The sequence below is a fragment of the Astyanax mexicanus genome, chromosome 4 (genome assembly GCF_023375975.1).
Source record: "Astyanax mexicanus isolate ESR-SI-001 chromosome 4, AstMex3_surface, whole genome shotgun sequence".
NCBI classification, from domain to species: Eukaryota; Metazoa; Chordata; class Actinopteri; order Characiformes; family Acestrorhamphidae; genus Astyanax; species Astyanax mexicanus.
Window position 1 is genome coordinate 54,714,526 of NC_064411.1, and position 12,222 is coordinate 54,726,747.

Sequence of the window (12,222 nt, forward strand, 5' to 3'; positions counted from 1 at the left end):
GCTATGCAGTTGCAAAGTGGCTGCTGTAAATGCAGCAAAGAACTGATTCAGGGGGGCTGAATACTTTTGCACACCACACTTTTCACACACTTTTTTTATTTGTAAAAAAAATAATAATAATTGACTCACTTCACAATTGTATACCACTTTGTGTAAGTCTTTCACATTAAAATCCAGTAAAAGAAAAGTTGTATATATATTTATATATATATATATATATATATATATATATATATATATATATATATATATATATGTGTGTGTGTGTGGTTGTAATATGACAAAATATGGAAAGGTTCAAGGGGTATGAATACTTTTGCAAGCTGTCACTGTATGCAGTTTCTAAGTGGCTGCTGCTGTATCAAACTCAGTTGCTCCCTGTTTTATTTCCTAAGTGGTTGCTCTGATACCTCAGATAGTAGCTATGGAGTTGCTAAATGGTTGCTGTGGTATCAAACTTAGTTGTTCCCTGGCCTCCCCAAATGGTTGCTCTGATACCTCAGGTAGTAGCTAGGCAGTTGCTAAATGGCTGCTGTGGTATCAAAGTTAGTTGTTCCCTGGCCTCCCCAGGTGGTTGCTCTGATACCCTAGGTGGTATCTATGCAGTTGCTAAGTGGCTGTTGTGGTATCAAACTTAGTTGTTCCCTGGCCTCCCCAAGTGGTTGCTCTGATATCCTAGGTGGTATCTATGCCGTTGCTAATGGCTGTGCTGTGGTTTTGAAGTAAGTTGCTCCCTGAGGTTGCTCTGAGACCTCACGTGGTTGTTGTGGTTTCAAAGTCAGTTGCTCCTTGGTGTCCTCCCTAAATGGTTGCTCTGATTCCTCAGGTAGTAGCTATGGTGTTGCTAAGTGGCTGCTGTGGTATCAAACTTATTTGTTCCCTGGCCTCCCCAAGTGGTTGCTCTGATATCCTAGGTGGTATCTATGCCGTTGCTAATGGCTGTGCTGTGGTTTTGATGTAAGTTGCTCCCTGAGGTTGCTCTGATACCTCACGTGGTTGTTGTGGTTCCAAAGTCAGTTGCTCCCTCTTTACTCCTTAAGTGGTTGCTCTGATACCTCAGGTGGTTGCTATGCAGTTGCTAAGTGGCTGCTGTGGTATCAAAGTCAGTTACAGTGAGTTTATGTATATATAATTAAATTTATTTATTTAGATTGGGGTTTCGGGAAGGTCATGCTGCTTTTTTTATTCTGTTTACTTTTTTATTTTTTGGTACCTAAGTATGCTTGTAATATTTATTTAATTTTCAGAAATATATATTTTAAATGTAATATTTTGACATGAATTACTTCAGTTTTACTTAAACCACTTGTTATATATGTATCTTAATTTTTCTCTAATTTTACTGATGTTGTATCTCTGATTTGTCTGTTTTTAGCCTGGATTCACGGAGACCCGAGGAAAGTGATCCACCCCACCGACAGCTCCGGACAGTTCTGCGGACAGAAAGGAACGCCCAATGCGTGAGTACCAGAAAACATATCAGCCAATCAGAGAGCAGCATTCACCCAGTTACAGGCCTATGGTGTCCGAATAACCTGCATAGTAACAAGCAGCTGATTGGATGGTTGACAGTTATTTATTTATTAATTTACATATTTTCACTAATCAGTTGTTTGATTTATTAATTTTTTTCATAAATGTTTTCCCATTTTATGCTTATTTTTGCGTTATATAATCAAAACTATATATAGCTCTGACAAAAAAGAGGAATACCATACCATAGCAACCACTTATCAACCCCATAGCAACCACCTAGTAACACCATAGCAAAGACATAGCTTCCACTTAGCAACATCTTAGCACCCCTATCAATTCCATAGCAACCATCTAGCAATGCAATACCCATCACCTGAAATACCATAACATTTATGATATAGCATCGATAGAGCATCCACTTAGCAACACCTTAGCAACCACCTATCAATGCAATATTAACCACCTACCAACACCACAGGAGCCATGTAGCAATGCAATACCGTCGCCTGGAATATCATAACATCTATGACATCATAGCATCAATATAGCATCCACTTAGCAACACCATAGCGGCCATCTAGCAATGCAATACCTATCGCATGGAATACCAGAACATCCATCACTCGGGATATTATCTCAACCACATAGCAACTTCATTAGCTGGGATACCAAAGGAATCACTTGGAATTTCAATTCCAACCATTCAGCCACTCCGTAGCAACCACCTAGCAATGCAATACCCATCACCTGGAATACCATAACATCTATGACATTATAGCGTCAATATAGCATCCACTTAGCAACCACCTACCAACAACATCGCATCCATGTAGCAACCATCTAGTGACACTATGTTAACCACCTACCAACACCACAGGAGCCATCTAGCAATGCAATCAATACACATCACTCGGGATACCATAGCAACCATCTAGCAATGCAATACACATCACTCGGGATATTATCTCAACCACCTAACAACCACGTAGCAACTTCATAAGCTGGGATACCAAAGGAATCACTTGGAATTCAATTCCAACCACTCAGCAACACCGTAGCAACCACCTAGTAACCACTCAGCTACACTATAGTGACCACAAAGCCGATTTTAATGGTTTTCCGTGTTATTACTGAATAATTAGCTTCAGCCTTTGAACTTATGGAGTTATGGATCCTCTGAATCCGAGTTTGATCGCTCTGGATGATACTGGCTGAACAATCCGGTCATTTCTTCTGATGAAGTTCCTGAACACCTCGTGGACCACCCCAAACAATAAAGCTCTGTTCTGAGTCTCCAGCCGCTCTTTGTTGCGCTGGATGTGATTGGCAGCTGGTAACCTTGGGGAGGATGAAGAGTTGCTCATTAGCGGAGCTGGGGAGCGGAGATAAGAGTGTTTGTTATGCGCGGCCATGGAGGGAGAGCTGTTTACTGGGCGGCGGATTGGAGGGCGCCGGATCCGAGCGCTTCATAATTGGGGGATGTGTTTCTCTCTGAGGCTTAAAGGATTACGCTGGGGGGGTCAGAGAGTGACACGTGCTTTAATATGCATTAAATTCTGCATTCTGTTTATATACAGCTGCGTATCGCCAACCTGTAGTCTGTGGAGTTCAGTTTTCGAGCTTTTATGTGATGAATAATTAATCAGTAATGGTTTTATTGTTTTAATTCATTAAATAATCCTGATGACTGGGGCATTAATGCTTAATAAAGTGTGTCGGAGTGTGAGGTAAAAGTCAATATGACACCATAGAGACTAAAGAATAAAGGAACATCTGTAAAGAGGAATTCTTCATAAACAGGGTTATTTTTTTATATTTTATATATAGGACTCATTTTTGCATGACTTTACTGACCCCTACTGGCATAAAAAAGACAATGCAGTCCTGTATATTCTTGCAACAGCTTAGTTTTATCTATTGCTATAGAAAACATTTGCCTAGAAAAAAATATGTTTATTATATAGGTTTTATTATTTTTAACTTAACCCCTAAATACTATATTCTATATATGCATAACATTTCTGAATGCAAATCTGATCGAATCTGCTGTTTAAAATACACATACATATGTTATTTTATTACAGCCACCTGCAATATCATAGCAACCACCTGCTAACACCATACAAACCACCTGGGATAACATAGCAACTCACAACTCACCTAAACAAGTCACCTAAAAATCATATGGGACATCACAGCAAAAACATGGCAATACCATAGTAACCACCTATTAAATATTTAGAAAGACCGACACCATAGCAGCCACTTAGAAACACCGTGGCAACTACCTTCGATACCAAAGCAACCCCTTGGTTACCACTAACTAGTTTGGAACATAATAGCAATCTACTTTAATAGCAACTCTGTATTAATCAACCTCCTGGGATAGCATAGCAACCACATAACACCTGCAAGCAACTGAGGTATCATACTGTAGCAACCACCTAGCAACTCCATAACAACCATTTTGTTATTTTTATTATTCATATAGATGTTATTTCTTGTTTAAAATACACATACATATGTTATTTTATTACAGCCACCTGCAATATCATAGCAACCACCTACTAACATCATATAAACCACCTGGGATAACATAGCAACTCACAACTCACCTAAACAAGTCACCCAAAAATCATATGGGACGTCACAGCAAAAACTTGGCAATACCATAGTAAACACTTATTAACTATTTAGGAACACCGACACCATAGCAACCACTTAGAAACACCATGGCGACTACTTTTGATACCAAAGCAACCCCTTGGTTACCACTAACTAGTGTGGAACACAATAGCAATCTACATTAATAGCAACTCTTTATCAATCGATCTCCTGGGATACCACAGCAACCACATAACAACAGTATAACAAGCACCTGAGATATCATACTGTAGCAACCACCTAGCAACTCCATAACAACCATTTTGTTATTTTTATTATTCATATAGATGTTATTCCTTTTAACTTACCCCTAAATACTATATTCTATATATGCATAACATTTCTGAATGCAGATCTGTTCGAATGGCTGCTGTTTAAAATACACATATGTTATTTTATAACAGCCACCTGCAATATCACAGCAACCACCTACTAACACCATACAAACCACCTGGGATAACATAGCAACCCACCTAAACAAGTCACCTAAAAATCATATGGGACGTCACAGAAAAAACTTGGCAATACCATTGTAACCACCTATTAATTATTTAGGAACACCAACACCATAGCAGCCACTTAGAAACACCATGGCAACTATCTTCAATACCAAAGCAACCCCTTGGCAACCACCAACTAGTTTTGAAAAAACATATAGGACACCATAGCAGCCATTTAGGAACACCTCAGAAACCAACTTGGATACCAAAGCAGCCACTTGCACACACCATATGAACCACCTGTTTAGCAACACCAACACCATAGCAGCCACTTGGGAAACTACCTTTGATACCCTGGAACCCTTTGGCAACTCCATACCCATACAAACTAGTTTGGAACACAACAGCAATCACTTAGCAACTCCATATTAATTGAAAACCTGGAATACCATAGCGACCATTTAACAACAGTATAACAAGCACCTGGGGTATCATACTGTAGCAACCACCTACAAACACCATAGCAATCACCTGGGATACAAAAGCAGCCACTTAAAAACACCAGAGCAACTAAGTTTGAAGCCAAAGGAATCCCTCACCAACTACTTAGCAACACCATAGCAACCACCACAACATTTTAACAACCATCACATCTGGGATATCACAGCAACCACCTAGCAGCCAGGGCAACTACCTTTGATGCCAAAGCAACCTCTTGGCAACTCCATATGAACTATCTAGCAATGCCCTAGCAACCACCAACTAGTTTGGAACACAATAGCAACTCTGTATCGACCACCTGGAATACCATAACAACCCAACTAGCAGCACCATAGCAACCACTTAACAACAGTATAACAACCACTTGGGGTTTCATACCGTAAGAACCACCTAGCAACTCCATAGCAATCACCTGGGATACCATAGCAGGCACTTAGAAACATCAGAACAACTACAAAAGAAACATTAGCACCATAGCAACCACCACATCTGGGATATCACTCTGTCCTGTAATATAAGTACAGTCTCTTATTGGACGTTTGCATGTTTAATTGGTGTCCTCCAGTCTCTCCAGTGCTTTTTTCCAGTGTAAAACTCCAGATTCAGCTGATTTCTGGTTCTTTAGGCGTTAAGCTGAGTCGGATCTGCTACAGAGGCTGATCCACCGGGGTCGGTGTGGTCCTCCAGGACCCTGTGCTGTTGGTTTTGGACCGGCGTAGGCATTGATGTGTGTTTAATAGTGTTGTGAGGAATATCTGCTGATCTGCAGTGTTTTTATTTCTCCACAGGAAGAAAAGCATTCTGTTCTACTTCAACATACTGAAATGTGCCAGCCCTGCAGTTCTCATAAACCTCCAGTGTCCCACAACTCAGGTAATACACACATATACCTCATAGCAGGGGTCGGCAATAGGCGGCCTGAGGGTCAGATGTTACCGGCAAGAATGACACATCTGGCCCGTGAGGTTGTTTGAACTATAATGAACAATAATAAATAATAATAATAATAATAAAATGCTTCTCTGGAGAGCTTTTGTTTACATGTCTCCCCTGTCTCTCTCTCTGTTGCACTCGGCGTGACTTTAGTTAAGTTTAGTTTAGTTCTCGTTTTTCTGCTCGTTCTTGGGCTCCCTATCTCCTTATAAGGGTGTTTTTTCCCGGCCGTGTCCCAATTCTCTAGCTGGGGCAGCGGTAGTGTATTGGAACGTGACCCTGACGACACGGGTTTGATCCCGCGTGAGGAGTGGTGTGTTTATTTATTTATTTTTTCCTTTCTTATTGGGTTTACCTGCTTTTGAGTTCAACTGTGCTGCAATTGGGTTCAACAACCCTCTGGGCTGGAGAGCTACTAGTCCACTGTAGCACTCCATCCCGTTACACTTCATTTTACAAAACAGAATTTTTTTTTTTTTGTGGCCACGTAATGGCTTGAAAAATATCTGGCACGTGGCCAAACTTAATTGCCGACCCCTGCCGTATACTCTACTGCTGCATTTCAAAAGATTAGAATATTATTAAAAAATACTTTATTTCAGTAATTCCGTTGAAAATGTTAAACTCATATATTATATAGATGAATTAAACGCAGAGTGATCTGTTTTAAGTGTTTTTGTTTTCTTTTGTTGTTGATGATTACATTATTGGCTTACAGCCAATGAAAATCCAAAAATCAGCGTCTCAGAAAATGAGAATATTATATAATAAGACCAATTGGTACTTTTAACAGTGTGGGCAGCGTGCCAAGTCCTGCTGGAAAATGAAATCTGCATCTCTATAAAAGTTGTCAGTAGCAGAGGGAAGCTGTAGGATATGAAGGGCTGTAAGATTTTGTGGGAAAACAAAACTGCACTGACTTTAGACTTGATAATAAAACACAGTGGATCAACACCAGCAGATGACAGACATGACTCTCCAAACCATCACTGATCATCAGTACATTTTACATTTCATTTGTAAATTAAGGGAGAAATCAGAGTCTGGAGGAAGAGTGGAGAGACACACAGTCCAAACTGCTCGAGGTCTAGTGTGAAGTTTCTACAATCATCTGAAAATTTGATTATTATATAAGACCAATTGGTGACTGAACAATCTTACAGCACTTCATATCCTACAGCTTCCCTCTGCTACTGACAACTTTTATGGAGATGCAGATTTCATTTTCCAGCAGGACTTGGCTTCACACTGCCCACACTGCCAAAAGAACCAATTGGTCTTATATAATATTCTAATTTTCTGAGACACTGATTTTTGGGTTTTCATTGGCTGAATTACTGAAATTATTTTTTTTAGATGCACTAGTATATAATATGCATCACTTATTGCATGTTAAATTCATTTCACCCAAAATCTTTGTCATAAGAAATAATGCTTTATAAATACATTGTGTATTGCTGTGAATGTGTTATAAAGCCCCTATGTACAGTATGCACCCTTCTAATAAAGTGTTACCGTATTTCCATTGCAGATGTGCGTTTCTAAGTGTCCTGATCGTTTCGCCACCTACACGGACATGCAGCTCCAGTACAGGTTCAACAGGAGCCACTGGGATTATTACAGACAGTTCTGCAGACCAGGATTCAACAACCCCAAGAAGGTAAGGGATGGAGATTCATACGTTTTTATACAGTTGGACCTACAGTAGATAGGCAAGCATGATAACACCTCACAACTTATACAGGTGTGGCCTTTCTGAAGACGTCCCCAGCAAGTTTTCATATTACTGGTTTGTTGAGTAATAGAATGGAAATTCCAGTACAGTCCGGTCGTGTTTCCTGCTAACCCTGTATAATCCACCTGGGATATCATAGCAACCACCTACTAACAGCATACAAACCACCTTGGATATCTTAGCAACCACCTACTAACACCAATATAAACCACCTTGGATATTATACCTACTAGCACCATACAAACCACCTGGGATATCATAGCAACCACCTACTAACAACATATAAACCACCTTGGATATCATAGCAACCACCTACTAACAACATATAAACCACCTTGGATATCATACCTACTAGCACCATACAAACCACCTGGGATATCATAGCAACCACCTACTAACAGCATACAAACCACCTTGGATATCTTAGCAACCACCTACTAACACCAATATAAACCACCTTGGATATTATACCTACTAACACCATATAAACCACCTGGGATATCATAGCAACCACCTACTAACAACATATAAACCACCTTGGATATCATAGCAACCACCTACTAACACCATACAAACCACCTTGGATATCATACCTACTAGCACCATACAAACCACCTGGGATATCATAGCAACCACCTACTAACAACATATAAACCACCTGGGATATTAGACACTCCTACCTGCTCCACCTTGTACATGTAAGGAGGTTGTCATAATGTTATGCTTTTTTTTAGAACAATTTATTACATTCAGTTGCACATACAGTAGATTGGCACGCATGATAACACCTCACAACTTATACAGGTGTGGCTGTTTTATGATGTTGCTTAATCTTACCTTTAATCTTACCTTTATCTAAACCTTTATTTTTTTTATTTAGTTCTTCTCTTAGTTCTTTATTTCCTTTTTATTTCTTTCCTTATTTAATTTTTATTCTTTAAATAGTTTTGTACTGTTGCTTTATAACTTATTTATAACTTTATTTTTTTGTTTATTTATTCATTTGTATTTTTTTTTTATTTGCTGTTATTTTAACATGATGATATTTTTATTTTTATTTTTTTTGTTGTGACAATCCCTGTATTTGTAAATTTTTGTATATCACTGATTAGTTGAGTAATAGAGTGGAAGTTTCCAGAAACTTCACACAACTTTACGCAACTTTCCGTCGTCCTGAAAGACGTTACAGTCGGTCGTGTTTCCTCCAGGCAGTCGGAGAGCAGTTTGCTGTTGTTTTGAAGAGTGTATCTCTGAGCGAGTGTGTGTTTATCTCAGTGTGTGTGTGTGTGTGTGTGTCTCAGTGTGTGTGTGTGTAGGTGTGTGTGTGTGTGTGTGTGTGTGAGCTCTGCTGTCGTTCTTTTGTTCTGCACTCCAGAGGTTTAGACTGAGGGAGGAGTGTGTGTGGTGTGTGTGTGTGTGTGTGTGTGTGTGTGTGTTGGCAGGCTAATAGAAATAAGAATCCCGCTGTCACCATCTGGGCTTTTAACCACGACATGTTAGATACGTTTTTATATTTTTTTCAGATGGTGAAGTGCCTCCGGGTGTTTTTAGCTTTAGCGCTCGGGTTCACAGCGCCGCTGTCTCGGGGTTTTTCTCTCCGCTGAGCCAATTACAGAGAAATATGCTGAAACGGGGGGGGGTGATGGATCTCTGGGTCTGTTAGGAGATGTTGTGATGGTGAAGATGTACCGTATCTTGTCGATCTGTGATGAATGAGATTCTGAGGTCCAAACAGGACTAGGGCTACACGATATATCGTTAAAGCCTCGTCATCGCGATATGTTCGCATGCGCAGTAGTCACATTGCAGGACATGTGATGTCACTTAAGGCAATTAAATCAAACACGTCATGTTGCAGTTTTTTAATTCTTGACACAAGAAGTAGATACACAGCGCTGTCTCTGTGTCTGTGTGGGTGACAGGCTGCTGCTGCCTGAGAAGTGCGAGGAGGAGGGGTAACTGCATGGCCTCCATCCACATGGCTGGGCACGTGCTTGTAAACGTCATGAGCCCTACATTGTTTAATATCTATATATATATATATATATATATCGCCAAAAAAAGAGGTGTGAGGTGCGTTCAGGTAAATTTCCGGCGTGTTTCTTGTACCTCGGCATTAGTAAATAAAAGTGCGCCACTGACTGATTAAAACCCTGACAACAGTCAACAACAGTCAGCTGTGCAAATCCAGCACTGCAAGTCAAGTGCGTAACGCGGACAAGTGGAGGAGCTCACTCGAGCTCACGTGTGCGTGAGCCCCAGAGCTGCGTGATTATAGCATTTTAACCTGTGCAACTTTTATTTAAAACACAGTTTGTTTTGTTGCTTTGCTGTATTGTGATGTTTTTTTTATAGTTAGCTTAACTTAACTTAGTTTTTAATCTTGCTTTGTTTTAGCTGTTTTTTTTTTCACATTTCTTTTCTTTTCTTTTTCAATTGTTTTTAGTTATTGTTTATTTATATTTTACTCTTTTATGTGTTTATTTTTTATTTTTTTCGTCTGTAGTTTAATTTTTATTAGTTCTTTAGTGCTATTACCTTTAATTTTTTTAGATTTTGATGATTCCTATTCTTAAGTTAGTATTTTTACCACATTTGTTTTATATCTTAATAATATTTTTTACAATCATTTTTTTTAATAATGATATATCTTATTAAAATTCTTATTTTTTTTAAATTACTTATTTTATTCTATTCATATTGTAAATGAGGGCCACCCTAAATGTACTCCGAGTTTAAATAAAGGTTGATTGATTGATTGATTGATTGATTGATTGATTGATTAATTAATTGAGTGCCAGTTTCATCATTACAATGTCATTGATGTTCGTTGTGGTGAGTGCACTTGAGGATACTTTGAAAATTCTTAAAAAATTCTTCTTTTCAGATTAATCATTTTTTCTTTAAGTCATGTTTTTCTGTACTTAGTTAAGTATTTCTTCACATAATCTGGATTCGAACATTACTCAGATATTCACTATTCACTGTATACCTGTAACTCTACCTCTTCACTACTTTACTTTAACTGATGCTCTCAAACACTTTATTAAGAGACAAGAAATTCAAGTAATTAACTCTTGATGAGTTCAGCACAGCTGTTAACTGAAAGCCTGAATTCCAGGTGATTCTACCTCATAAAACTGACTGAGAAAATCCAGCAGAGATGTAGAAAACTGTCTCTGTATGCAGTCATTTATATATATATATATCTATTGAAGTGTTCTATATGATCAGAGGATGCAGAAGCAGAAGCATCCTCACATGCAAATGAGCTTTCGTGGTATGTGCCAAAAGTCATGGGACACAGTGGTAAAATGCATATGCTCTCTCTTTCTCTCTTTTTTTTTACAGCCTGTATCTCAGGTTCTGCGGGACGAGGACTGTCCATCAGTGATCGTGCCCAGCAGACCATGTAAGTGCTGTTTCTAATAAAACACCACTGTGTGTATACATATGTAGTGTGTGTGTGTGTGTGTGTGTGTGTGTGTTTATACTTTCAACTGTCCTCTAAATATTCATCGGTCGGCTGCAGTCTGATATATTCTGGTTTTGAGTCATTGCTCCTGTGCTAAAGGAGCACTTAAACTCTGCGGGGTGGAGTGTGTGTGTGTGTGTGTGTGTGTGTGTGTGTTTTCATTCTGGCTGCCAAACACAACTTTCCAGCATCCAGAGTCTGAATACACCAGCAGGTTCACTTCTAGCTCAGAGGCCAAAAAAGAAAATGCACTGTAAATTCTAGCAGGTTCCTCTCGTCTTGTAGTCCTTCTAGGGTCCAATCTCTCTCTGTGTGTCTGTAAAACGCATTACCATTATTGGAGAAGCTGCCTGTTTTCTCTCTTTACACAACTTAATAATTCCAATTCAGCTAGTGTTTATATATATTTTTTACTCTTTTATGTGTTTAGTTTTTATTTATTCATCTGTAGTTGAATTTTTATTGGTTCTATTACCTTTGATTTTAACCTATGATTTTATGATTCCTACTCTTAAATTAGTATTTTTACTAATTTTTTATTAGTATTTTATATCTTAATGTCACGTCTTAGCCCTGTCTCGTGTCTCTGTGTGTCTTCCCCACATGACCTGTGCCTCTCTGTGTCTCCTGTCAGTAGATTTCCACCATGTGTTTCTCATTTGTAGCTCCGCCCCTTCCCAGGTGTTTCCAATTCTAGTGTGTTTTATGTTAGTATAAATAGCCCTCCTCTGCCACCTTGTCCTCCGTCCGTCTTTGCACCTTCCTCTGTTGTTTTGTCATTCTCGTGTTTTCTAGCCTAGCCCTCGTTTTCTTAGCTTTTGCCCTTGTCATTTGTTTATCTCTTGTTTAATATTTCTAGTTTCTTGTTTATTTCCGTGTTCCCTAGTTCCTTGTATATACCCCTGCTTTGTGTTTATTAGTTTATTCCCTTGTTTATATTTCCCTGCCCTGTTTGGTTTGTTTATTATTATCGCTCGTTTGTTTTGGTTATCGGTTAT

General features: G+C 39.0%; 1 protein-coding gene across 2 annotated transcripts in view; it reads left to right on the plus strand.

Annotated features, from left to right (window-relative positions):
* slc44a5a (solute carrier family 44 member 5a) overlaps positions 1–12,222 on the plus strand; it is a 150,230-nt gene that overhangs the window by 106,696 nt on the left and 31,312 nt on the right. For both annotated transcript variants that reach the window (XM_049478871.1, XM_049478872.1), the window contains exons 4-7: positions 1,376–1,460; positions 5,870–5,954; positions 7,546–7,674; positions 11,101–11,161. In XM_049478871.1, coding sequence (XP_049334828.1) covers positions 1,376–1,460; positions 5,870–5,954; positions 7,546–7,674; positions 11,101–11,161 — 360 coding nt within the window. The remainder of the gene's footprint in view (positions 1–1,375; positions 1,461–5,869; positions 5,955–7,545; positions 7,675–11,100; positions 11,162–12,222) is intronic.